This window comes from Aphelocoma coerulescens, chromosome 9 (assembly GCF_041296385.1).
Source record: "Aphelocoma coerulescens isolate FSJ_1873_10779 chromosome 9, UR_Acoe_1.0, whole genome shotgun sequence".
Taxonomy (NCBI): domain Eukaryota; kingdom Metazoa; phylum Chordata; class Aves; order Passeriformes; family Corvidae; genus Aphelocoma; species Aphelocoma coerulescens.
Window position 1 is genome coordinate 11,529,894 of NC_091023.1, and position 27,883 is coordinate 11,557,776.

The 27,883-nt window shown below is 37.3% G+C and overlaps 1 protein-coding gene across 12 annotated transcripts in view; it reads right to left on the reverse strand.

Annotated features, from left to right (window-relative positions):
• Nucleotides 1-296: 296 nt before the first annotated feature.
• Nucleotides 297-27,883, reverse strand: part of TRIP12 (thyroid hormone receptor interactor 12) — a 78,919-nt gene continuing 51,332 nt past the window's right edge. For 10 of the 12 annotated variants that reach the window (XM_069024388.1, XM_069024394.1, XM_069024395.1 and 7 more), the window contains 34 exons: nucleotides 27,398-27,546; nucleotides 27,020-27,055; nucleotides 26,840-26,935; nucleotides 26,325-26,417; nucleotides 26,032-26,193; nucleotides 24,249-24,317; nucleotides 23,968-24,133; nucleotides 23,161-23,278; nucleotides 22,864-23,020; nucleotides 22,406-22,559; nucleotides 21,649-21,877; nucleotides 20,827-20,945; nucleotides 19,983-20,190; nucleotides 18,898-18,998; nucleotides 18,603-18,777; nucleotides 18,101-18,242; nucleotides 17,060-17,251; nucleotides 16,257-16,408; nucleotides 14,280-14,452; nucleotides 13,757-13,830; nucleotides 13,447-13,646; nucleotides 12,529-12,656; nucleotides 12,091-12,242; nucleotides 11,492-11,634; nucleotides 10,083-10,239; nucleotides 8,992-9,090; nucleotides 8,338-8,452; nucleotides 7,905-8,059; nucleotides 7,233-7,397; nucleotides 5,856-6,020; nucleotides 3,027-3,140; nucleotides 2,200-2,294; nucleotides 1,892-1,995; nucleotides 297-833 (listed from right to left, as the gene is read on the reverse strand). In XM_069024388.1, coding sequence (XP_068880489.1) covers nucleotides 637-833; nucleotides 1,892-1,995; nucleotides 2,200-2,294; nucleotides 3,027-3,140; nucleotides 5,856-6,020; nucleotides 7,233-7,397; nucleotides 7,905-8,059; nucleotides 8,338-8,452; nucleotides 8,992-9,090; nucleotides 10,083-10,239; nucleotides 11,492-11,634; nucleotides 12,091-12,242; nucleotides 12,529-12,656; nucleotides 13,447-13,646; nucleotides 13,757-13,830; nucleotides 14,280-14,452; nucleotides 16,257-16,408; nucleotides 17,060-17,251; nucleotides 18,101-18,242; nucleotides 18,603-18,777; nucleotides 18,898-18,998; nucleotides 19,983-20,190; nucleotides 20,827-20,945; nucleotides 21,649-21,877; nucleotides 22,406-22,559; nucleotides 22,864-23,020; nucleotides 23,161-23,278; nucleotides 23,968-24,133; nucleotides 24,249-24,317; nucleotides 26,032-26,193; nucleotides 26,325-26,417; nucleotides 26,840-26,935; nucleotides 27,020-27,055; nucleotides 27,398-27,546 — 4,754 coding nt within the window. In that variant the 3' untranslated portion in view covers nucleotides 297-636. The remainder of the gene's footprint in view (nucleotides 834-1,891; nucleotides 1,996-2,199; nucleotides 2,295-3,026; nucleotides 3,141-5,855; nucleotides 6,021-7,232; nucleotides 7,398-7,904; nucleotides 8,060-8,337; nucleotides 8,453-8,991; nucleotides 9,091-10,082; nucleotides 10,240-11,491; nucleotides 11,635-12,090; nucleotides 12,243-12,528; nucleotides 12,657-13,446; nucleotides 13,647-13,756; nucleotides 13,831-14,279; nucleotides 14,453-16,256; nucleotides 16,409-17,059; nucleotides 17,252-18,100; nucleotides 18,243-18,602; nucleotides 18,778-18,897; nucleotides 18,999-19,982; nucleotides 20,191-20,826; nucleotides 20,946-21,648; nucleotides 21,878-22,405; nucleotides 22,560-22,863; nucleotides 23,021-23,160; nucleotides 23,279-23,967; nucleotides 24,134-24,248; nucleotides 24,318-26,031; nucleotides 26,194-26,324; nucleotides 26,418-26,839; nucleotides 26,936-27,019; nucleotides 27,056-27,397; nucleotides 27,547-27,883) is intronic. The other 2 variants (XM_069024391.1, XM_069024397.1) reach the window with 1 other exon arrangement.

Below are 27,883 nucleotides of genomic sequence, written 5' to 3' on the forward strand. Positions count from 1 at the left end.
TTTCAGTAAAATTTAAATTATCTTAATCAGAAAAAGAGGCATGGAGCAGTTAAATGCCCATGCTAACCAAAACATAACAATTGCTGAATGCTGCACACAAAAAGAACCAAGTGAATTGCACATCAGACAATACATGAGGATGGGTAAAATTAGAGGCAGGTGAGGGTACACAGAACTAGTCTACTAAACTAGATTCGTCAAATACATGGTGTATTTTAATTTCTGTACTTATGTACAAAAGTTGTCTTTGGAGGAAAAACTTCAGACTTAGCTAGATGGATACACACAGCCCAGTATTAAACTGCACAGCGACATTTATTGTTCCAGCCTGGAAAAACATCCCTTTTTAAATTTCACACAGCAAAGCAAGTTAAAAACTTCACTCATCAAATAAATGATAATTTAAACAAGAACTTGCTAAAGAAACCTTGTCACAACAACTTTTAGGGCCTGATCACTTTAAGTCCATAGGGGCTTTTAATGAATATCAACCAAGTGTCTTTGTTTATAATCTGCAAGCCGTTTTTCTACAACAAGAAGGCGTAACACGTTTCCTTGACTCAGGTGATATATTTAGAAAAGAATCATGAGTTTCTCTTTTGCTGTAACAGGCAGACATTGCATTTTTCATTGTGATCAGGAAAGATGGAATGACTGCTGCCCTTCTCTTGCAGCTATCAAGAGTTTTTCACGCATTATCTCAATAGTTGAATAGTCCGGCAATTTGAGATAGTTCACACAAGTCATTACTGAGGGTAAGAAATCATCGGGATTCTCTGTGGACTCAAATGTCTTCCGTACAATCGTCAAGGGAGGATTCAAACTTCGGAAACCTATTAGTGAGAAAAGACATTCAGAATGGCTGCTCCTCAGGTTGCTCCTCCTGAACACCCACAGCTGACTGCAGACATCCCCCAGTGACAGAAGAACACATCGCACGACTGATTTCCCCTCAACCTTTAAAAGTTTAGAATATGGCTTTATAAAGCTGCACAGTGAGCTAAAAAATACCTAAAATCCTGCCTGCAGATTAGTTTTCCAAGATGAATTTAAAATAAAGGAATAAGCTGGATTAATCAACTTTTAATTGTGTTCTGCACGTGTAAAAATTCTATCCCAATAATAATATTTTTAAGAGTTTTTTGGCTTCACACATTTTTGAAGATTCTCAGGAATTATCTATGACTGTAGTACCTTATTTTTCTTACTCCAGCTAAGATTTTTATACTCGTAACACTCAATTGTGTCTGCACTGTCTCTCCATAAAAGAGCTCCTAAAAATACTTAGAAAAAGAATAATCAAGTCTTTCCCCCCAGATCCCAAAGAATGTAAATAGCAGAACAGATGCATGAATTCTGTTTTGACTTGCAAAGCATTCATCTGAGAATACAGTAAAATGTGCATTCTACACTGGTCCCTAGCAAAGACAGCAAATTTCTCTGTTGACTGCACTGCCTCTTACCTAAACGCTGAAATTCAAAAGGGGGAGAAATTAAATAAGATTACTCCTATGCTAAGTATTGTCTCCTTTCTAGAAAGGAGACTGTTGTTTTCAGGTTACAATGCATAAGTCTGTCATCATAACTTAATGCCCCTCTAGGAGCTTTATTTAAATTTTAAACTCTCTCTTGCCCTCTGACAGACTTCCTGGCAACAATTTAAACCTGGAGAGTCAACTGAAGGAAGTGTCATGAGATTAACACAAAGGTTATAAGAATTATACCTGAAGCCTGCCCAGCCACTTCTGAAATTAAGAATGTGAGACTATATGAATCTCTCAAACACGTAAGTGTTAAGGAATTTTTTCCTATACTGAAGTAACCATCTTATTCTGAAACACATCAGTAACAGTGATTAAATGCACAGCAATATGTAATAAGCAAAACCTACCTCCTACAGGCAGTCTGGGGCTGCCTGTCACAAACTGAAGAAACAGTCTTTGCTGCTCACTATCAAAACTACTGAGAATTTCAAAGAGATACTTCACTGCTCGACTGAGAAGGGAAAAGAACCAAGAGAATATTATTTTGTTTATAATTAAAATAATTGCATCAGATTCATATTCAGTGCAGTATGAATATTTTCAAATAAATATCCTATAATTCCTTTAGCTTGAATAGCAGTGTATGAAGATTATTTTAAAATATGTATTTTCTACTGTTTTGGTTTTTTGTTTATTTAAAAAGGTAACATATTACCTGTCATGTGTATAACCGTGATCAGGCCTGCAACATTCCATTAAAGTCTTTGCATCCCAAGTGTCTGTCTTGCTGCCACACAAGAGCTGCTCCAACTGTAAAATTAAACAAGGAGTAAGTGTTCCCCTTTGCATTGCAAAGCACCAGGAACACCAGAGTACCACAGAGGCTGGGCTAACACATTCCAGAGTGTGCTTTAATGCTTGTTCTTAAAGTCAAAGGTCCGAGTTTATAAAGGTAAACAAACCCCTCAAAGTACAGTCTTCAAAGAGACTTCCTCAAAGAAGAATAAAACATTCTCTCTTCTAGTCCAGAGAACCATAATTGTGACTCAATTCAGTCCATTTAAGAGTGTGAGCATTTTACAAGCAAATTGATATTATGGTGGTGGTGACAATAAAGCAAGACCATCTACCCTTATTCTTTTCCCCTTCATCTGAATCTCTTCTTACTGCCTGAAGCTTTGCTGAACAGCTGACTACTTGTTTTATTAATAGAAGATCCAGGTAGCATCCACATCTATCTATAGCTATTCGGAGGTACTGCAATACAAGGAACTAGAGGCCAACACAGAGAAATGAAGTATGATACATAAATTAAAGCACTTCTCAGAAAAGCTGGATATACACAATTTTAAAGAAAATTGAGCAGTTCATAATAAAAGCATTAAATAAATGACTACTGAACAGAGAAATCTTTATCAGTTAAGTGTGCAATTTCAGGAACACTCAAATTTTACTAAGATGCCTCAGAAATGCAATGTCATTAGACTGCCCATACATGCAGGTAAAGGTTATAAAAGCAGCAGCAAAAACACTTTCACCAACCTCCTCAGGATAGAAGTACTGAAGATGACTAAGGGGGAAGACCGACTCAAATCCATCTCTGAAGGAATCAAACTGTCTGGCAACACCTTCATTTAGTGCCCAGAATATAACCAACTGCAGGGAAAGGGAAAAAAAAAATAAATTAAAAAAAAGCCATTTGAACAAAGGAAGCATGCAGGGATCACTCCTGTACAAAAGAGTACAAGTACAGAAGCCAAACTCCAGCAGTCCAGCCATATGCTCATTGGAGCTACCACAGGGTGCACACTGATTCATGGAGCTGCTCTACAGCATCGCCTCATTCTGCCTTAATTCATAATTTAGATTACCCTTAACATGAACATTATGCAGAATTTTAACAACTTATTTGCCTTTGTTTTCAACAAAACAAATAAATAGATCTCAGAATAGCTGGTTAAACTGAACCTATTTAACAAAAGAATATAAAGTTAATCTGAACATTTGTTGTTTTTAGAAGCCTAACCTAGGTGTTCTCTCTCTACACCATTTAAAATGTAGCAACAGAAGCAGAAATCCATAGGGCATCATTGGCAGTATTATCTTAATCTTTCCCGTGGAAATAGATGGGTCCCTATTCTAATATTAAGTTTTTTAAAAGTAACTTTAGCCCATTTGATATATTAGGTAGCTTAATATTGTAAGAATACATAGGAACAAAAGTAACTTCATTTCAAGTTACTGGAATATGGTTAAGAATCGTGATGCAAAAGACAGTAAGACACTAATCTAGGCTTTTTGAGTCTAATTTCTCTGCTTTGTTTTGGCTTTGTATCTGTAGTTACCTTGTCAGCATTAAATTAGCTTCTAAAGTAGACAGCACATACTGAAACAACAATCAGTGGTGTGGGGAGGAAGGGCATATGACACAAATGAGACCAGAGTTCTTTTAAATAAATCTCCTGCAGCCAGTATTTCTCCACTAAATTAAGATATTTTACATGGCAGATTGCAGGCCAAGTTCAGATTCTTTTGTCAGTCAGTGTTATTGATGATTACACTTGCCTTGGATATCCTCAACTCCAGCAGGAAACGAGGGCTGGTTATAAAAGCTGTGTTGTCAACACAGAACTACAGGTTTTAAAATTTGTTAAAAGCTCTGGCCTCTGGTGCTTGTTAAAGTCATCTATGGATGCATCTGAATAGGATTAAAAAGTTCATAGGTCCTGCTGGAGTCCTGAAGCAAGAATTTAACCCCATCCCAATAACTGAAGAGTTACTGGTTCCAGAAAGCTCTCAGATATGAAAGCTCATTAGGATCTTCTGATAAGTTTTCCTACAGAAGAGTCAGGCATTGAATTTCAGGCAAGATACATTCCACAACTTTCATACACCAGGTTTTTATACTGAAGAGGAAGGTAGTAAACACCAGCAGCACAAAAAACTCTTCTACGACATAGAATATTCTATGGCTATTCTAACAGCAGAGTTGCTTACCTACAATTGTGATTACTTTTTATGATCATGAACATGTGGTATAGTTAAGCTGCACTGTATTCTTGCAGATTCAAAGAGAAGATCAAATTGCAAGACAAAATTCTACTACTGAAACTTTTTGTTCACAAATTTAGAACAGCAAGGTGGCCCCTTTATAGTACAGGGGAGAAGAGGGGGGAAAAAAAAAAGACAAAAAAAAGAGAATAAAGTCTTTCACTATATTGGTAATTGAAGCAGTTCTACCTTCTGATAAAGGCAGCTCCTGTGGGAACTGTCCCTGGGGGGAGAAAAAGGGAGATGGAGGGAAGAATGACATGAAGGCAGGAGAGGCATGAAAAGCAACAGTAGGATATTCCAGCTTTATAAACTACTTTTCATGTTAATCCTCACATAAGATTTTAATAAAAATGACATGTTCAAGAGCAGGGCAGCTGACCCACAGGGAGCTGTACAGGCCAGCTGATCAATTAAATACATTGTTTCTAAAATGCAATTCATCATACTTATGATGGAGAGCACACTAATTTTCCCTCTGAAATCTTTTCTATTTCTTTCACATCAAGTCTCATATAGTATCACATTCTTCCCACCTTTCCCCATCTCTTTTCCAAACTGTTATAAACCAACTCCCTTTATCCCTTTCTTAGACATAAACAGCATCCTACCTTTGTTCAGCAGTATCAACCCTCTGTTTTTCTATACCTTATGTCCTTTTAGATATAGGAATCAATATACAGGTGGACTGTCAATTTATTCTGACAATGTTTTGTTAACTTTTCCTTACCCGTTCTCTCTAGGGTTTGGGGGTTTTTTACATGTGTTTGGGGTTCTTTGGTTGACTGGTTCAGTTTTTCTTGGGGTTTTTGTTGGTTTGGTTTTGGTTTTTTGGACAAAAAAACTACTGCTCTAATTTTGACTCACAACTGCTGATGTTTTCTTAAGTCTGAGCCCAAAGAAGTTACACTACTATTACAGCAGTTCAAAGGCCACTGAATAGCAGATGCTAGATCACTATTGCTAAAGAATTTGCTAAATCACTACTCATAAAAAAATCATCATCATAACCAGATGTGGAAACTTGTTAAAATATTCTGAAATTCCACTGCTCAAATGAATCCACTTAACAACACTTTTTCTCCAAAAAGCCAAACTTCTCACAAACCACACTATTTTTATACTATGCAATTTTCAAGTCAGGTGCAATTAGATTCTAACAGTTTTAGTGTAGTAATAATAACCTAGTACAGAAGAGAAGTGATAAGTAGGAAAATTATTGTTGTGCCTAGCTCATGAGAATGAACTCAAATATATATGGAAACAAACTACCTGGGAGGAAGAACAAAGAATTTGAGTCATAGGTTTGCTTTTACATACTCTGAGATACTCCTCTAAATTGTGGATAGTGACCGGTGTATCTTTTCCCCCTTTTTTCAGCTCTATATTGGGAAACCCAGGAAGTGTGAAGTCCAGCCCTAGATCTTCCACTGAGCAGCCATTCATAGTCAGAGCCTCCAATGCATACTGTAGACTTTCTTTGGTCTAAAAAATTGGAAGTGAAAAACAATGAGAACAGTTAATTCAAATAAACTTATCCAAAAGTTATGACTTCTAAAGCAGCTTTGACTAAGCAGACATTTCTGTAAGAGTACTACCATTAAAACTGTTGTTAAAAACATTAAAACTCCTTGCTTTCCTTCTGTAGTTTTCATACATAACAGGAAACCAAGACAAACAGATAAGCTTAATGGATAACCTGGAAAGATCACAGAAGTACGCTTTTTTCTAGCGGTTTTGGAATTCTGTAATATCCCAGAACACAAGCTATCTAGAAAATACTACTGGCAAGAAAAGAAAATGTGAAATATGCTATGGCTCAGAGACTGGTTTTTCCTTAGGACAGTTAATGGCATTCATATTTGGCATGCAAATTTACATTTTTCAGCTTTCATCCACCATGTTTCAGGTTTTTCAAACTCTTGGGAAATTAAAAGCAGTGACCAATGAGAGAGAGTGAGACTACGTAAGGTAAAGAGGAACAAAGACCCACAAGCTTGCAATAATTTTGCTAGTAACAAAGCAGATGTATTAAAGAGTATAAATTAGGTTATTACTTCCTACCATCTATTAACATTGGATGCTAGAAAAAGCATGTTTGCCAAAGAACTTTTATCACTACTGCCAGAAGGAACTGCGGTATTTTCAGCTAAGAGTAGATATCCTTGAAAAATTAATGTTATGTCTGAAAGCACCTGAATGCTCATGCATGGTGACAGTTTACATCAGTTCTGCATACAGCTCTTCAGTGAAGAGGGAAAAAAAAACCCTACATAAACAGCACTGCTATGAAAATCTGAAAATTTGACTAACCAACTAGTAAAAAATCCAAACCTTTTGATTGTTCAAGAAGCAAGGACAGATTTTTTTTTCCCTCTGGTATTTAAGTTGGGTAATCTTTTTAAAGTGAACCAAAACAAGTTAGGCCAACATCTGGCAGTTTTAGACATTTCTAGACTGTGTTTAATCACACAGAAGAATCCCATAATAGATTTCTCATGCTGGACTTTACAAAAAGACTGTTTTAAAATTGCTAGCCACTGATGTAATAACATTAAAACTACTTGGTATGAGAACAAAGTAATTATCACTATTACAATCAGTATTAAGCCCTGTGATACATTCTGAATTACTGCTACTTCATAAAATCCAAACGTGTAAAGATGCACTCTTCCATTCTTAGGGTTACTTTCCCACCTGAGTTTTATCCTGTTCAAGTCTTTTCTTTTGTCTTACAATATCTTCAAGGTGATATATTGATTTGGCTACTACTGGATCAATACTGAACAAGTCATGCGAAGTCAAGGAAGTTTCCTGTCGTAGCATCCATTTATAAAAAGGAAGTCCAAGAGGAAGGTCCACCTGAAAACCAAAGCATTGAACTGTTTAGTATTAACTGTCTTCCAAAAGTATCTTGTACTATTTCATCTCTTGACCAGATCTACAATACTATCTCTTACTACTGGCACACACCAGAACACCATGTCTGAGTGGTTTTGCCTCAGAAATTTATAGTCAAGAAAATCCAAGTGACTGCCTAGTGCATATACATTAAAGCAATCAGCAAGCTACCAAGAAGAGTAAAATGAGCCCAAAACGTTCTTGAAAGAAGACTGGAGAGAGATTACAACACATACCAGATAATGGCTTTTCCTTTCTACAATAAGGTCTCAAAAGCCTGTAAAGATCTTCAACCCTTTCCCCCCACGAAAGTTAAGCTGCATGCCTGTTCTCTTCCCTGCCTCCCTCCAGACTGCCCTTACTTCTAGAGATGAAAGTAATACCATTTAACTTTTATGCTTTTATCCCTCAACAGAGCTAGTGTCTTTATTTCAGCCCTTCAGAAAAGATTCTCTATTTTATTCTCACCAGTCTGAAGTCCATGATTGCCTTGGCCATTAGTTTTCCCAGAAAGCGGAACTTCATTTTAACTTTTGCAATGTGAGCTGGCTTGGCTGTTCTACCAAAAGGAAGTGCAAAAAGGCCTTGAAGGTTATGAATGTACTTGGTACCTTCCTGGCTTCCTGTTGAGGAAGAAAGAAAGAGTTCAGTACTTACACTGCTAGTTTCTTTCAAGATGCAAGTGCCATTCAGATAATCTTAACCTAAATTTCTTACAGGAAAGAAAAGAAAAAACAACCATATCAAACACACACAGAAACCCAACAAAACCCATCAAGATAATCACACACTATCATCAAGCACATTATCTGACCACAAACTGAGGTGCTCTTTACGTAACTGAAGTCAACTTAGAATCAATTCCATATTAATCAATATTTATAGATTAGGGAGTAATTACCTTTTGGATTGGCTAAAGTCACTTCTTCTCCCCTCCAAAGGCCTAAGTCTGCTCTCTGCAGTTCCTGAGATACAAGTGCATAGAACTCTAGTGTAGGGCCTAGGCCTGTGCCAACCTTCAGAGGACAGAGGGTGAGGGGAGAGGAGAGGGAATGAGATAAATAAGTAAATAAATGAGTCCATTAGGTCAGTTCGGATATAAAAATCTCTACTTAGTCTGAGAAATATAATACATTATTTCCTATAAAGAAGACTGCACTGCAAAAAGCATCTAGAGAACCTAACTACAGGAACATTTACAACATGACAGAGGCAGCCTGGAAAGACCATATATCAGAGGAAATAACAGTGGAGTAAAAGTATTAACCACCTAATGATCATATTATAGAGGAAACACACACAGCTGTTTGCTTAAGAGTTAGAAAAAAAAGTGCTCTGCTGACTAAGATTGATTATGAAATTTAGATCAGAAAGAGCATCTCCTAGCAACTAAAAATCACAACCAAGCAGATTAGAGATAATGAAAGGATAAAATTCTTTAGCATCAGCAATGTGAAAGACACAGTCTGACCAAGCCATTTTATGAAAGTTGTAGCTGTTTTGTATTAATCTTCAGTAAAAAGGGGTTAAATTAGACTGCATTGATATTACTTACTTCATTCTCATACTGGATTTCCAACATGGCTCTTGAACTGCCTAGATCCTGCATCACAGATTCTGCCTGTTTCAACAGCTCATCTCTGTTCACAGTGCGCTACACATTAGAGAAGTTTTAAGTAGTGAAATTATGGCTTTAAGTCCCAGCTCCCAAGGCAGTTACAACAGGAAAAAAATCAGTTATGAATGTTTTTCCACCCCATGCCAATAGTTCCACAGTTCAACAATTTTTAAGTTTATACTTTGACATTACAGTTCTTGCTTCTATATGAAAACTATTTAGAATGAACATAATCCATATAAAATGAGAAAATAATGCCTTATATTTATATCAGTGTAACTAACAGGTACTATTTTTGCTAAGAATATGGCAATAGGGCTATGATATAGCAAAGAAGTATTGTCATGTGATGTTGTATACCTCAAACTAATATGTAGAGAAGAAAGTAGAATAAAGATGCTGAAACCCAAACAAAAAGCCCAACAGCACTGGGATTCCTACATGTGGGAAGCTATATTCTTTTTGAATTTGGTTCTCATGTCTCCTTGTCTTTTTTCCCCACAGGTATTCAAGATCATACAGCATATATAGCAGATCTTATTTTAAGATAATGTATCTCCAGATTCAAGGCAGACATCCAAGACTCCCTCAAATTTAACACAGTCACAGCTTAGTTTTATTATGTTGTGAGAGGCGATTTACCTTCTCAAAATACTAGGACAGTATTTTTTGTTTATTAAGGGTCTAAATCCTGTAAATTCTTATGAGAATCAAGCAAAACAGATCTACAAGCCAGCGTGTCGAATTATCACTAATGTTACCTAAAACTCTGCATTCACTACTGGAGTTCAGCTTCAGAAATCACATTAGGGCCCCGCTGAGGCGCAGGCAGGCCGAGGGTGCCCCTCGTGCCCTCATGCGGCCAGCACGGAGAAGACCTGCGCCTTCTGCTGGGGGACTGCAGGAACTAACTCCGTTCTTCACTATACTCTCAAGTTTTACAGCTACGTCTTGCTCACAATGATATTCTTAAAGACAATATAAAAATAAATAGTTCCTTCATTCCATTTTAAACAAGATGTACGTACTTTTTTCCTGTCCAGTCGCGGTGCCACTCTGCTATCCTGAGAATCCGACTGATTGATTTCTGGATTAGTATCCAGTAGTCTTTGCATGGCTCGATCGCGGTCAAAGGCTGTCACATAAAACAGCATTTGGCGGGTATCAAATGGAAAGAAAAATGGGCTGCAAAGAGCATTGGATAAGTCAGTTGAGTTCCAAGCAGCATCTTTGACTATCATTTAGTTTAAAACACGGTAGAAATGTAGTATGTCTGAAATTAGTGCTTTATTACACACTGGTGAAAGCAGCCTCCAAAGAAGCCCTCCAGAACACACTTTACTTCTAGTTACAATGCTTAGGAGCAAGAGTCTAGAGAAATGCAATATATGAAGGAGACAAAAAATTCCAGAAACTTTTAACTCCTCTTGAAAAGTAACTCAAAATACTTGAGTGCCTTGATTGTGCGAAGTTTACATCAGAAACTAAGATGCCTTGTTCACTACTGTTCTACAATTAATAAATCTAACAGATCAAAGATTTAAGCTCAAGCTCCCATACTGGGCAGCAGGAAGACATGAGAACCTGCCTAGAGCAGCACCACTATTCTACCTTCCACCATTTGCAAAAAATACTTTAAATAATCTGTGAAAGACTACCAGAGAAACTTCTTACTTTAAGTAATCACTTCCACTATTCTCAAAGGCGTGTGTATGTTAACAGCGTGGTCCTCCATTGGCATTAAGTGAAAAGGCAGTTTTATTGAACAAATACTGCTACAATTCTTTAATATATGTTCATGCTCATCATCTGTTATCTGGAATGCTTATGGAGGAAGTTAGAAATCTTATTTTTAAAATGAAGCCAAAGAGTTTCTCTAGACTATTTCCACAGTCAGTTGTCACCAGTACTACTGCAATTAACATGTTTGAAAAATCCAAGAATGTCAACTCTGATTTCTCATTCTTTCAAGTGGAAGAGCTTTACAGCTTATACTCTGTTTCAAGATACTACAAAGTACTATGTATATAGCTTTATAAAACTTATTTTCTTTTATCAGTAACGATAAACATATTTTCCTTTGTACCACGCTGAATATGCCAAGATAATTACAGTGATATGGTAAGAATGTCATTAAGCAGTTTAACAGGAGAAAAAACATCACCTGAATAATCAAAATTTCAACGGAAACCCTTCAGATTGCTCAGCAACTCCTGTAAGAAGTGGTTCAAACTTTGCAGCTAGTCTATCCCTCAGAACGTGATTTAAACTATGCAATATAGGTCTAAGCATCCAAGTGTCACTATGTAACTTGGCAAGACTTCTGTGACTACATTTTGCACTCTCAGGAGTCCTGCAAGGTATGATGCACTGTGATGCCCAGCCAAGATTCCTACTGAACTGCAATTAGAGACAGTACACAGCAAATCACTCATACCATGTTTTTCCAAGTTCTGTCAGCCAAGTCGGGATGTTTCCTGTCATAATTACCAAAGGGTCCTGAAGCTGCCTGTTTGCTTTTGCTGTCAGTTTACTGTTGATAAACTCTGAGGTTGGAATTATCTCCTTGCAGACTGCATTCTGTGTTTAATAAAAGCAATGTATTTCTAGTTAGAGAAATGCTGACAGAAATAACAAGTCTTTGTTAAAAAAGATTTTTAATGCTTCTAATTTGCTTATCATGGAAAGTAAAAAAACTTTCATTGCTGTTTTGTTCATCCAGAATCTAAGACATGAAAGAAGGACTGAGTAGATTTTTACTACTAATTTTCTTTTCAGGAATAATGGTGGTCTTTCAACTTCAGGAAGGACAAAGCATGGGAATTGTGTTCAACACACTATAGAGAAAATACGACTGACTCTAAGAATTTACAGCCTTCATCTTATCAGGAGTTAGAGAAACACGTAGGGGAAGATGGAAGTATTTGCATTATTCTGTCTTCTTGAGGGGGAGCAGGTGGGGGAAAAGGTTATGATGTTAGAGATGGTTCTGTCCTGAACCAAGTATCAAAGTGATTTTAAAAGTGCTCTACTCACATCATACAAGTAATACCAGTATCGACTGATAGCGTGTAAAACTCTCAAAAGAAGAATAACGTCTAATGAGGGGTCTTCAAATGTTATATTTTCAGGTGGAGTAGATATGAGGTAAATTTCCAGAGGATTTAATACCGAAGGGCATACACCATCTAGCAGGAAAAAACAACATGTTAGCAAAACAATCCAATTAGAAGTTTTCCCAAGATTTAATTATTAGGAGCTTAGGTAGTATTAGTCATGGCATTCACCTAACGACAACAGTTTAGTTAAACAACTCAGTAAATATCTTACTTTTAGTTTTAATATGCAGATTAATATACTTACTATTTTTATACTACATCTGCTTTAAAAGAAACACTGTAATGTCGGCAAACATTGTGAAAGTTCTGAAAGGACTGAGAGGAAATCTAGCATATAGCAAGGTACCACACTCACCATGCCACAATTCATCATGTTTTTTAGAATTTCGAGGGGAGGTTTTTGTGGGAGCAGTTTGTGCTCTTCCTCTTTTACCACCAACACAGTCCTTATTACCATCTTCATCCTCTCGCACAGGTTTGTACCTAAAAAGTAACCGAAAGTTAAAAGTATGCTTTGAAATGCCACCTTGCAGGGAAACAAAAGCACTTTTAAGGGTGTTAGTTCTCAGATTTCCAGATCTTTACTTGAATGACAGTTAAAAGCAGAGAGACAAGAACACTGCACTGGGATATGATCCAGCCTCCAAGACAAAGTATTTCACAGGGGAGAAAAAAATGGGGACCCTTCTGCTCCATAAACTGGAAGGAGAGAAGGTGAATGTATAAACAAAACCCCAAAATGATTGACATTAGTTAGGGTTAGGTTAGGGGGTTTTTTGGTTGTTGTTTTGTGGGGTTCTATTTGTGTGCTTTTTTCTTTACCACATTTAAATGTTAAAAAGAAGGAGACTGCTGAACATTAAGATTTTCAGCATGGTCGTGTGTCAATGCTTCTTGCAAAGTATGTCCAGAGAATACATTCACCTTCACAGCAATCAACTGGGAAAATCAGTATGAAGTTGACCATTACTTGCATACTGCACATTCTCTACTGTTTGTGATTAGTTATCTAACACTAAGAATGGTTTCTAGCAGGTGTCATTTAAAATTCCCCATTTCTTGTTCACCAGCTTTACTCATGAGCTAGAAAGAACACCAGGAGCTAGCAATGAATTCTTACTAAGTTTTAAGTATCTCAAGCACATCAGGAAATTCAAAGCTCCAGTTTTCAAAGGGAAAAATAAGAGAAAACAGAGCGATATTCCCAATTTCTTGATGTATATACATTTAGGAAACTGGAGAAGTTATTCCTGGATTTCTCTAGGCAACTTACCAAATGGTGTGTGTTTTTGTCCAAATCCCAGCTCTTCCCAATGGGTTGCTTTCATCATCTGTAGATTCCCTCTCTTCCTCAGCTTGCAAACTGTACTGCCTGACTGCCTGATATACAGTCATATTGTATGGCAGCAAGTGATCTCCAATGTAAAACTGCAATCTATGTCTCACATTCCCTGAATTTAAGAATTGAGCAGCCTGAACAAAAAAAACCAAAACCCATACCAGTTAGGAAACTTGTTGCATAGCATTTCTTTGGGCCCCTCGCCACACTGCGCCCTCCCCTTACTCCCAGAACAAAAGCTTACCAAAGATTCATCTATTTCTTCATCTGACCCATCATCATCACTATCTTCATCATCTTCTCTAACTCTTCCATAGCCTGAGACAAGAGAAAAGAAAGACATCCTCATTTGCTTTTCTCCGTGAAATGTAACAATGCTTTGGTACTTTGAATGTTATAATGTCTAGAACTTTAAAACAGTTCCAAAATGCATCAGTTAAAAACAGTAAGATTCAGAACTGCAAGAACAAATTTCAGTAACACCACCTGGCATCAAAACTGCCAAGTATAGTTTTGTACAGCCAGTATGACAGTAAAGTAGATTATACTTCTGTTAGTATTTTGACTGAACTGTTTACAACAGGAAAAAGTTTGTCCCAGAAACAGAAGATTCTCTACAGCTCTAGTCTCTCCTGTGAGCAAGATTTATTTATAGGTACCTTCCATTTGTCTTCAGCATAATCCTCACAGGTTTTTACAGACTCTACACTGTCAGGAGGAACTATTCCAAAAAGGAAAACACAAATGACACTATAACATATAAATACCTCTAACTACAAGGTATCTTTCAATGGCTTGTACCAAAGCCAGAGGATCAATCTTCACAGGGCCACCTTTCCACTGTTTCACATTAGCACAGTCTGGATGTCTTTGCAGTTGGCATTTTAATTGATGTGTATTGAAGAATTTTAAAGCTTGCGATCCTCTGTTAAGAGAAAAACTCAAAATAATTTGTGAAAAAAGTTGCTACACAAAGAATCTAATAACCATAATTGCATTATAAATGCATTAAAAGAGGCTTATACATGCATTTACAATTTTACTTGTTCAGAGAATTATTTGTCAGACTATTTCTCTAAAACTAAGCTACAATGGTTTGGATAAATAGAATTAAAAGATTTCTTTTACAAGAACACCAGAATCCAACTTGGACAAATCTGGAAGCTACACAAATTGAGAGAAAGTCCAGCCTCAGGTCTGACTACAATATGACCTATACTGACCATCTTTGAAATCTGAAGTTGGTCAGCTGATGGCATAGGAGATTTAGAGCTGTGTTTACGTGCAGTGAAACATAGATCAGAAATGGGTATAGAAAATGCAAGTACTCATTTATATGGGTTTTTTTTTCAATAAGGACCTAAAGAGAAAGCCTGAAAGCTCCTCTGTTTGTTTTTTTTTTTTTTTGCCAAGGATAGTTTATATACACGTTCCACCTCACCAAACTATCAACACTCAAAGCTAGCTGGTTTTATACAACAAGCCTCTTATTTCTTCTGCTTCTATACAGGTGCTAGTAAAAGCAAAAAAAACTTAATGCCTCAAAATCCTCACTGACATAATCCACATTAAAACCAGCAGTCAAACAATGCTACAGCAGTCTGGCTTCCTGTGTTTCATTTTCTATCAAAAAGAACAGCAGCATTTTGCTTCTGTGATTAGCAGCTTTTTAACTTTGGTAGTTAGCCCACGTTTTACAAAAATAACGTGTATACAGAAGCATTCTCACATTACCGAGCACATACTATTTGAAAGCCAGTATAGAGACACTAATTTCTTCTAATAAGAAATCAGTGTACTGCATTAACTCCCATTGATTTTAAGCTTCACAAAAACATGAGTACTGAATTTTAATGTCAGGTTAATGCTGTAGTGTGAGGCTCCAAAACACCTAATATAATGGATGTTGTGTCACCATTAACGACAAAAAGACTCTCCACACTACCTTACTACCTGAGACATAGAAGACCTTTGGTATTTCTAACTTTAAAGAAGAGTTTTTGAAAATTTGTTTTCGATGCTCCTCCTCTCCTGCAGAGAGCCAGCACCAGAAACACTTTCAAAACTTATACACAACCTCTACTGAAACAGACTTACTGTTATATAATAAGTGAAATCTAGTGTTGATTTACTGAAGTATAGAAAAGGAATTGTAGAACAAGTCTTTAGTCACTCAGATTTGTTACTTAAAACACAACTAACAATCTGGATTCCAAATGTATTCTGTATCGTAAGACTTAGGGCAGGTCTACAGCTATTTTAAACTCTATTGACAGGCAAGACTTATCACTTAATCCACTATCATCCTAGAGAACAGAACATACATGAATAACAAAGTTTAGCACTGTAGTACACTCTGCAATTTAATTACTCTGCTAAAAAACATCAAAGTCCAAGCAATAAATAGATTGATTGTTTCCAGTGCTTGTTACATGGGGACAAGGAAAACATTTGGATTTTTAAAGGGTAAATTTAGAGATTGCATTTAAAGTTACTCTATCACCCCCAATTTAAGTGAGACAAGTTTCAAGATGGTAAGTAAACATTTGGTAAAATATTCCATCTTCCACTGGAAAAAAAAAACCAACTGTGTCATTGCTTTTGTGTTTAACAGGGTCAGAAGTTTCCATTACCTCCTCTTGTAATTGTATTTCTACTTGTACTTGTCCTTTTGCTGTTGTTTGAAACAAGTTTCAGAAAACAAAAGCTCCCAACAAAACTGTTACCTGAGCATTAATCCTTACCTGCTCCCTGTTCCATTTCCACTAGGGAAGTCATGCACTTTAACAGGAAACTGTTCCATCTGACTGAGGCAGTTGTTCATTTTATGGACTAATGCCAACAAAGGTGCATTTTCTAATGGCTCTAATCTTCCAAGGGGCTCTTCTCCAGGAAGCTGAAATACAGTCCAGTCTTTTAGTTACCTGCTTGAATTAAACCATCCTAAACAATTTATACCATAAATTAAGAATCAGTACTCTCACTGAAAGCAGCAGCAGTATCATGATGACTAAATGACAAGTTTACGAAAGACTTGTTTCAAAGAATGTACTTTTCTCTCGTAGTTTCAACTGAATTTTAAGCATTCACCTTTAACCATGAGCAATAAGCTTTCTGGAAGTTTTAGTTATCTGCCTTCCTCTCTTCCACTTCACATTTCTTTCTTTAAAAACAGAAGACTAGTTCCTTGCAGTATTTAATCTTAAGTGATAGTATTAGTATCCAAACTCTTTCTTTATCGGCTTCTTGAAAGACAGAAACAACTTTTAAGTTGTTCAAGACTCAGATAATTGGCCATTTTGGCATTTTTTCCACTGATGTGTGGAACTTTCTGTAATTACAAGGTATTCAAAAAAGTTCATGACCTATAAAGACACTGAACAATGCGAAAGTTGCAGCTATACAACTTAGATATAAACAAAACATTCTTTTTGTATTCCACCTTTATGATAAGGTCAACACAGAACCTCTCAGATGACTTTTTCAGAAAGAAAATTTGAGAGAAAGACAACTAAGAATTCCAAAAAAAATAAACAAGAAAACTTACTGGAGAGGAAAAAAATACGTGAAGAAATCTTTTCAATCTGATATCCCTGCTAACAGCATCTTTTTCACTTTTAGATGTCAAATAAAGCAGCAGTTGTTTAACAAACCCACTATGCTGGATTTCAAATGAGGAGACGTCAGATTCCGAGACAATGCTACGGATTTCTACAAGGCACTCTGTTCCACCATCCACCTGAAAATCACGAAGAGAGTGTTTTACTACCTAGGTATTAAGGGCTTAAGAAATTGTATTTTTCCTTCTACTGCATGTAACAGCTCTAAAGGGAGAGGAAAAAAAGGGAAGTCTGGAATGTATAGTAACTCAACACAAGCAGCAATGCAGGGCAAATAACCTGAGGATAAGCACTTCTCTGTTCATGCGGAGACATTACAGGCAACATCTACATTTTCTCTATTTTGCGAGAAATGCAAGGTCCCATTTCTGTCTCATGCAAGGTAAAGATAAGCTCCAAGCAAGGATGCTTTCTCTTTAAAACAACCAAACAAAACCCCAACAACTCAGATGGGCGTATGTTTTACATGACATTTGTGTGGGAGAGAGGAGGAGGGAAAGTTTCATATTTTAGTCATTGCTTAGATCAAAGCACAGAACACAGCTCAGCTCTTGTGATACTTCAGAAGTTACATGTTTAGATCACCTAAAAGGACCACAACTATCTGAAAAGCAAGGCTGGAGCTCTTGACATGCTACCACATTCACCCTAACCTGTATTTCGTCCATCATTTTAACAAAATGCTGCTTCCCTCTCCTTCTTCCCCCAGTCCCAAAGTTCTTACTACAAACTGTATTGTTCTTTAAGAATAAAGTCAATCCCTAACACTAACTGTAGAACTTTTGAATGTGAAATGAAATACTATGCAAATGACACATTTCTAGGACTGGTCTTTTATCCTAAGTGGTGTGTGTCAGAGCTTACACACTCATTCTAAAATATTACTTCAAGTCATAATGACTCATAAGGCAAGGCAAGGCAAGAAATTACACCCCACCCCACCCCCAAGTAAGTTTGCCACTTCTAACCTGGAGGCTGAGTTGTTCAGTTGCAGTGCAAAGTCTCTGTAATACATTTAGTGCAGGATTGCTTCCGTCCATGTTTTCAGAACTAAAGTAATGTTCTACAAATTTATGGGCTTGCTCCTTAATCCAGCCCTTAATTTTTTCTCTGTAAAGAAGCACACAAAAGGCATTTAGCCACACTTAGCATTTGCATACATCAAATATTACAAGTAAATACAGCCTGAGTATAATTTGCTCCATGTTAAACAGCAGTCGCAGAAAACCCTTTGCTTTTATTCCAACACAGTCAAGTTCTTTCCTCTACAGATCACTTCTTGCATTGTTTTTCTCAGTTCTCAGATTTTTCCCCACCATGCAACTTTAAACTATCCAGATGTTATTTTCTTCATTCTTTTTCCAGAATTATTTTAACTGTGGTTAACCTCCAACTTCTTTGTAGGTGCTACTTAATCACCTGATCATAGCTGACATCATGTTACAAGTATTGTGATTTTTTTGTGTGTACCTGTTATTGGAAATGGTATCCTTGGAAGCAGCCCTTGCAAGACCACTTACTCCTGCTGTTCGTGCTGGTTCAATATTATTACTGTTGGATTGTGTGCTTAATCTTCCCCATGTCTTAGGATTTAAACTTGCCAAGAAAGAAGATTTAGGAGACTGAGTAGTTGTAGGGCTTTTAGCTGGAGGAAGTAAAGAGAAAATTTAAGAGAATCAACAGGTTTATTACAGCTAGCTCATTCTGCAGCTTATAAGCTTACTTTAAAAAGGAGTTTAAGTATCGTATTTTAAGAATTATTTACCTTGATTGTCTACTTTGTCATCATCTCTTGGAGGGGAATATTTTGGTCTCCTTGGCCCTCGTTTTGGCAGTCTTTTTCTCTTTAGAACATCACTCAGTCGTCTGTTAAAAAGAAATGCAACTTATTTCCACCCACGAACATATTCATGCACACACCCATCCCTCAGTTTAAGATGCACCTGGCCAACTACTTCCTTGAGAATTGAAGAACAGGTTCCATCCCATAACAAGGACATTCCTTGCTTTAGGAGCAGGGGCCTCAACTCTATAATTGACAGGACAAACTTGATCCACAAAGAAGGGGTTTTGCTGATTGTCACTGTTCTATTATGAGCAGTCAAATACAGCCAGAAGTAACACTAAACAGAGGTTTCTCATAATTTTCATACTTTGTGTATCCATCTGTTAGTTCATTTATTTGAATACACTTGAAAAATTTCACTAATCGCTACTGAATAAACAAACACCAATCAATATTGGATCTTTAACATGCCTCCCCTACAAAAGCCCAGAAAACACTTCAACAATTTGTGGCATTTCTACTCGTCAATCACAACACTTCACAAGTTCACATATTTCAATTCTTGTTTAAAACGACCAATATTTCACCTTTAAAATAAAAGCAAACTAGTAATTTATTCCTACACTGTATTTTAATTCTACGTGTACAAAATTATTGCCTTCCAACAAAAATTAAGGATAATTTCTTTCTTCTCCAGTCTCCAGCAGAAAGGAACCATGCACCATAGCTCTGAAAGAATCACTGTCCTCAGCAGTTAGATGAGACTACAAGCTGTTGCTCTTGGCATTCCCTCAAAACAGAAAATTAGTATCATTATGACATAACTATCAGGTCACTATTTTGTTGTTTTCTCTTTTAAACATTTAATATAAAATGAATCAGAACTACCCATTGAAAAATTCAACACCACTCCAATTTAGAGGAAAATACCACAATAAAATGCAGATGATAATGTGGGCAGTCCATGTCACTCTAGGCTTTTTTTTAAAAAACAAGATAACAAAACCCCAAAAGGAAGCACCAAAGCCAGAACAAACAGACTACTTTTCAGAAAGTGCACTTACCCCTGTGGGCTCAGATCCAAGGAATCCTCCCGGCTGTGCTGTAAGCTGGGAGAGCCCAAATCTGCAGCTGCATTGCTGGCAGCAGTGGCTGTCCCAGTACTTATTGTCGTAGTGGTACCCAGCGTTCCTGATCCATTAGTGCATACTTTCGGTGGGCTTGTTAGCAAAGCCTCAGACTCTGCCAAATTTTTCACTTGGTGCATCACCCCTTTGAGAAAGAAGAAATCTTTGTTTGGTGGGTTGGTCTGGGGTAGGGGGAGTGAAGGGGGTGGTAGAGATGTGGTGGCAGCCAAAAGGGTGTTTGAAAATGTAGAACTGAGTGTTATTTGAACCTCTGCTTTGACTATGGCAGTATTTGCTCACCCCACCAATCAACACTAAGCTTTAAAAGCACTCCAATCTTTTCTTCAAACACTTAACCTACATAGTTTAAAAATAAAAAATTAGAGCAGTATGAACAGCAGCTGAAGAAACCCCAAGTACAAGGACTAACACAAGGACTTCCTGCCAAAGATTAATCAGTTTTCTCCAGTAAGACTTCCCATGTAATTTCAGTGAGCCATCTTCTGCCTAAGTCAGTTCACTAGTATCTAGTGAGCCTGTACAAACTTGTTTTGGATTCTAAAAACACAAGCTTGTCTCCTCCAGTCTGGGTCAGCTCCTCCCCCGTAATATGAGGACAGCTTTCACAGATTCGCCTTTATTATTCAAGAACAATAGTCAGTTTTTACAACTTGGGGAGAGTGGAGAGAGGGGGTAAAGGACTCAGATTCTCCACAAACACATTTTTAAAATACTACAAAAAAGAGGTGAAGAGGAAAAAAAAAAAGAAACCACAATTTACCTTCTCTTCTGAAGTAAACACTAAAAATGTCAGGTAACTTTTGCATTAAAATCTCTGCCATCTGCAGGGCTCCAACTACTATCTTAAGGTCTTGACTCGACAGCATGGAGGCAATATGACTAAAACAGATAATTTATTAGAATTAGCTTTGTCTTTTTTTTGGCTGAGTTTTTCTTTTTAAATCAAGTCAGTTCATCTTGCATACACAGCACTGGAGACTGAAAATAAATTTTATAGTGCTTTTACCAAAGCTACCAATAAAAGGACTGAAACAGTTCTCTTCCCACCTATATCACTTTTACCAAGTTTTAACATGGCATAAAGGAGTCTCTTATAAACACAGTGTTGTAGAACTCAGTACTGTCTTTGAAAAACAATTTAGTTTATTTCCTAGCTGCATCCTCAGATCCCCAACTTTATGTGTAACATGTAGGAGAGGTTTCAGGAATAAAATCTAGCAGTTGAATGCTATGAGTGTCTGTTATTGTTCACATTGTATTATCTCAAAAGTTATCTTGCCCTCAGAGAAGTTCATAGGCAAGTTTTAGAAATCAAAAAACCAATAAAGGGTAATATTAGACGCTCCTAGTACACACAGCCAGATGCCACCTAAGTTTCTAGTAGGAATGTCTAGTACTGGCAACTACTGCAAAATCTATGATACAAAAAACTCCCTGCAGAGCTGGCAGCCTCAGCTTTTGGAAAATGAATGAGACTTTAAAAGCATAATTTTCCCCTAAAAAAGATGATTCAAAAAAAGTAATCACAAATTTGAGCTGTAAGCTCAAAATGAATTTCATTTGCAGCAGTTAATGAACCCACCTTGAAACAGCATGGTTTTTCAGCACATCCTTCAGAAGTTCAGCATCAGCAAAATAAATTATCCTAAGAATTGCTCTAAGGCACTTGTGTCTAACAGCAGGTCCAGCTGAAGAACTATATACTTCATAAAGAACACCAAACAATGTTTTGATAAAGGATTTTGCCAGTTCTGGGTCCTCTTTCATTAACTGTGCTCGAGCATCATCCTTCTTCAATTCCGAATGTCCACCTGTGAGAAAGTGCACAACGCATCACTGTACAGATCTTTGCATCTCCACTCTGATGATTACTTTTGTTAAAACTGATTTAATTCAGCTCTTGAATGGAAAAGATAAAATTCAAGAACCAGAAATCAAAGTGAATAAGTAGGTACAAAACTTCCTCTTTTCAGGAGTTCAATCTTTTTTTCTTCAGTTTTCTTATGTATTTCTGTATAATATTATGAAGCCCTCACAGAGTCTTCATTAAATAAAAGAGCTGTATCAATAGAACTGTTTCAGAAATCCCAAGCCAGGAACACACCCAGCTCCCTCCCAATTCAATACATTTTCAGCTGCCAAGAGGAGTTTATATGTTAAAAAGCACTTATGTCAACAGTACAAGTTGTTATGAAGCTTTCTTCATTCATGTAAATCAGAATAGTCTGAAGTTCCAAAGAAGCCATAAGAAATGTATTAGTTAAGCAGTAAACTGCTGCACAACCCAGCATAAATCAGCCACAGGTAGAGAGCCCCGCTGTTTCCTGAGCTGTACTTACTAGTGTTTGTATTGGCTAAAGGGTTTGGTTTTCGCTGAATGGCACGGGCTGTTCCAGTATCCTCATTTATTTGCTGCATAGAGTTAAAATCAATAGTATAGACACGCCCAAGTGTAGACAGGCTTATCTCATCCTCACCAACCTGATGAGCTGCCTAAAACCAAGAAAGAGTTTAAAGTAACGAAATCCCTAACAAACAGAAAGCTGTATGAAAGGTAAGAAGAGGGGTAACACAGTAGGAAAACAATGACAGAAATACAGTAAGAACAGTGATTAAGTGATTTGGTGTGGCTGAACACCAAAATAATGCAATATTACAGCAGGACATTTGAGGAAACTTGTGTTTCTTACTCAGAAAGATCAAGAGTGATATTTTCAAAGACAGAAAGCACTCAATTCCCTCTACAACCGCACGCAGATTTGAAAAGCATCACCACACAAATGTGTGGAATTACTACCTCTATTATTCGACTATCAATCCTGTTATACGGATGCCAGAGACCCCTGTCATCTCGCCATTGCCATATTGCACCATCTGTATTTTGTGCATTTCCTTTCTTTAGCATAGTATCAACAGCAAAGATTCCCTCTTTTGGCAGGCAAGGCATCAGTTCACTGTAAAGGACATTAAAACAGTATTTTACTAGAAGTATACGATCAAGTCCATCTAAGCTGAAAACTGTTTGCCTTATTTTAGTGAAGTTTAGGATTTTAACATACCAACCAGACCCAAAACCTAGGACTGCAAGACTTACCAGATAAGAGAAGTAAGTTCATAAAGTTCTTGAGGACTTCGTGGAACAAGGTCAATTTGTTCTTGACAACTCCCATTTGAGGCTCCACAAAGGAGGAAGTGAAGTGTTTCTGCAATATCTATAAAAATTATTATTCATGAGACTGCCTGTATCAGACATGGATTTCATTTTCTGTTGGACACTACACAGCAGAGATAGTTATTGCCCAAAGCAAACAGACAGTGTGACAGTAGGACAAAAGTGTTTCTTTGAACACTAAGAAATGCGTTTGTTCTCAGGTCTGGGGTTTGTGGCTTTTTTGGGTTTGTGGTTTTTCCTTTAAGGGACAATTAGGGGAAAAATGCCACTCAATATACAAGACAGAAGAAAACAGGGAAAGGTACAGGGCAGTTGAAGTGGTAAGTCAAAATTTATGAGATGAAGCAAAGAAAACAAAGTTATCCAACAGTTACTTTTGTTAATGTTTTCCCCTAGAAGAAGTATTTAAAGCACATGGCTCCCCTACACGGTAAAAACTAAGAAAAGAATTCTTCAACTCAGGCTGGAATAAGGACAGTTTGTGCAGCCAATACAGACTTAAAACTAGGTGAGCACTGCAGTGACAACAGCTAGAACTAGGAAAAGTGATAAAACCCCCTCTGGATAAAAGTTTTCAACATGTTAAGTAAACTTTTTATCCCAAGGGAAACACAGTAAAAAAAATTAAAAGAACAGAATCTTTATATAATCAAGTGCACAGAGGTCCATAATGACTGTAGGCATTAACATGAACAGGCCCCCCTAGAACATGGAAGAATAAGAACTTACTTTGCTTCATAAGCTGGACTGCAAGTGTGGGGCAGTTGGAGCACATCAGGGAGAACATGCGCACCACCATGATGAACATTCCTGAGCTCAGGATAGGAGGTGTCACAACCAAGAGCTGCTGGATATTTGTTAACAAGTCCTTGGAAGCAACCTGCTGCAGCAAATTCTTCAGGAGAAAACAACAAAATAGAAAACATTAGTCTTTGAAAGGTGAGCCCTCATGAGAAATGGGGTGGGGGGGGGAGAAGAAAACAGAAATGCAACCCGATCCACACTCTTACCTCTTCATGCTGGAAGTTGTCCACTAGCCGTGCAAAACAGAGACAAGTGCTTTCAACAGACTTTTTGTCCTGATATAAAAAAGTTTTGTTTGAATTGAAAATTTTTAACTTGCATTAGATCATCCTGTCATTTTGAGGCATTCATCAAATTTCTCTGAAAGAGCCAGTCTAATCAAATTTTACACAAGATTACAGCTCTGACTTTTAAACTCACTGACAGTCTAAACTGACTTCCTGATACAGCTGTGCTTCCTACATATTCCCTGGGAAACACCCCCACTTGCAACACAAATACCTTTAAGGACCTTTAGAGATGAATAAATTAATCCCTAATATTCTTTTTGGATTCTGCAAGGAGGAAACAATATGGAAAAGAGCTAGAAAGCCAAAGTAACAGGAAGATACAGATAATAAGCAGGAGTGAAGCCTACTGTTCTACAAACTACACGAAGCCTGATTTTGGTATTATGCAGCACAGCCACCACAGCAAATCTAAAGACACAAGTAAAGACTGCTCTGAAAATAGCTCTAGTTAAAAGTTCAATGAAATGCTCAAAGAAGTTCAGCTGAACATAATAAAACACTAATTGTAAGGGTGGCAGAGCACTGGAAGAGGTAAGTCTGAGAGATTAAGTCTCCATCCTTGGAGATACTTAAAAAGGGACAAAAACAAACAAAAAAAACCCAACAACAACAACAACAAAAAAACCCAAAACAAAACACCAACCAAAAACCCCCACAAAAAACCAATTACCACCAAAAAAAAAATCAGCTGGACATGCTCCTGGGCACTCTGCTCTAGCTGACCTTGCAGGGGAGCTAGGACTAGGGAACAGAACTCTCTTCCAACCTCAACTATTCTGTTAAGAGCTAACTCAAGATTGTTTTTCAGAAAATTTCCACTTCAAAATTTATTGAAATCTTACTTTGGTGGGTTGTAGCTTCTCTTCAGAGAGCAGGAATCAGTACTTGTCCCTACTACTGGTAAGAATGGTGCTTCCTGTTTCTAGAGTACAATCTAAAGCTGTCATTTGACTTCTCAGAAGCTGCCTCAAAGATTCAAATAGTCTTTCAGCAAGATGATGTAGGCAAAATTAAGAATAGCACAAGAATACACAAAACCATTACCTGGAAGCTTCTATGTAGTTGCATTTGTTAACAAACAGAATACTTCTCCTTTTTCATATTTTTAACAGGGATCTGCCAACCAAGCAGATCACCAAAATCTCTTTTGGTGCATCAGTCATTTTAAGTGCTCGTTTATGAACACAGCAATATTGCAGGATGTGTAGCCCTTAGGAGCCCCTTCATTTCAGATTCATCACTTCAAACTATTGTACAAAAGCAGGAACTTTTTTTAAAATGCCATAAACGCTCCCAAAAAGTTAAATCAAAAAAACCCACAAAAATTGAAACTAAAGCTGTTCTGAGTTTAAAGTGGGAGAGAACCTTGCAACGCATTTCTTAAGAAAAAAATAAAAACAGTAATGCTACTGGACTCCCTTCTTACACATGTCCTTGTTCTTACAAGGACTACAAAACCATTACTCATGCTTTAACTTAAAGTACCTTATTTGTGTTCTTTTATAAAATGTCATGTTTACAGAAACACAAAAGGTGCATATGTACATTGGGATACCACAACTTGACAGTATCGAAACCTAAACTCAATTATCCCCTTGCAAAGGCAAATAATACACAACAAAGAACCAGGTATCCGGGGACATTTTTAAACTGCTTTCAGATCAAAATCAAAACATTCAATTTTTTAACAGTTTCTTACCTGATGGGTTAACCTTTGTGTTAGCAGTGGCAAAGAGTCTGCCACAAAGTGAAACTCATCAGGCGTTATACTCTGGCAGCAGTTGGCAGCGATAGCTAGTGCATTCCTTTGTGCATTTATACTGAAGAATTCCAGATACAGCAAACAGTCTGCCAACCCACCCTATAATAAAACAAGCATTTTTCACTCTCAGTACTGCTAAAGTCACAAAGTTGTTTTATTTCATCTTCACAGAAGATCACCAAGATGTAGAGCTGGTAGAGGCAAAAATGCCTTGTTTTGTTTTTACTTACTGCCTGCAGAATGGCTTTACTGTGCCTGCGTGACAACATCTCCAGGGCTGTAAGCGCCTGCTCTGCCACATCAATGCACTGGATAACTTGCAGCTACAAGAAAACAAAAAAGCTCGTAGATCAATTTCTAAACCAATTCGCAAAAATAATCATCTTGATTAACACTGGGACATATAGCCTCTACTATGACACTATGCTAATGAAGCCAGCTCTGACCAAGCCTGCCAGTTTAAGGTTACCTCAGCCACAGAGCTACTCCAAGAGGCAACAGGTCATAAAATTACACATTTTGTATGTTTGCAACACCAATCCAACAAAAAACTCTCAGTGAATCAGAAAGCACTCTTCAGTAAGGGTGGGAGCAAAGATAAGCCTGGCTTTAGAAGCTTCTCATGCATTTTATATTATCTTGTAAGCCATGAAAAGAAGCTACCATCTTAATGGCATTTTCTGAAGTTAAAACAAAAGATAAAATCCCCTCATACTATTTTATCACTGTTTTGATTTCATTTTACCTTTTCCAAGAAGACAGGAATTGCATCTACCACTACAGCAGATGATCTGGGAAGTGCTTCCATCATGTATGTTAAGGCCCGACATGCATGATTCATCTATTAAATACATAGATATTTGATTTTAAGTTCAGATGACATTTTTATATTTCAAAAGCTTCTTAAATATTACAAACTACTTACAATGTCAAAGTTGTGCTCCATCTGCAGGAGTGTTATCTGTTTAAAAAAAAAGTGTTGTTTGTTTAGAAAAATGTATCTAGGTATCATCACAAAAAGGGTACAGATCACTACTACAGCTTTTGACTCAGGATTTTAAATGTTGGTAGGAATTCCAAAGGAACCACTGCCTATTCTTAAGCTATTCAAAAATTAATAGGACTATCAAAATTTAGCAAAACATCCTCTCAAAACCAAATAATAAGATAGATACACATTCACACACTTAGACATAAGAACACACTTAGAAGTAAGACACTACAAATAGAGATGACTTAATTTAAGCAAGATATTGAGTGAAACATTATACCCTCCAATAGAAATCTGAGATTAAATCTTTACCAAAGCTGGTACAACACTCTTGACTGGAAATCCTCCTAATGTTTCTTCATTTCCCATAACCAACAGCTGGCACATCTCAATCACTGCCTGTAGTTGCTGACTTTCATCAGTGGCTTGGAGACCTTGTAAAAGCTGTTGAGCTTTAGAACCTAGATATCCAGAAAAAGATTTAGGAAAGAAGGTATTAGAAAGTGTTCAAGAGAACTGTTATGCTATACTTCTGCCAGAGTGGAAGACCAGAGATAGTTTGTTTTCCTCTGTATTTGTAGTTTCATTTCCTTTCCCTGTCATAAAAAGGGGGAATACGGAAGGGGCACAAAAGCTCACTCTTGGCTGCCTTTCCAGTGCAGACTGGTCAGCACAGGGAGTCCGCCACACTGCTCACCACAGCCATCTTGCCAACCTACAGCAGGTGCCAGAACCCAAACCATTCCGCCTTTGTGCGGCAAAGGACTTTGCAACACCCCCCAGATAATACAGCACATG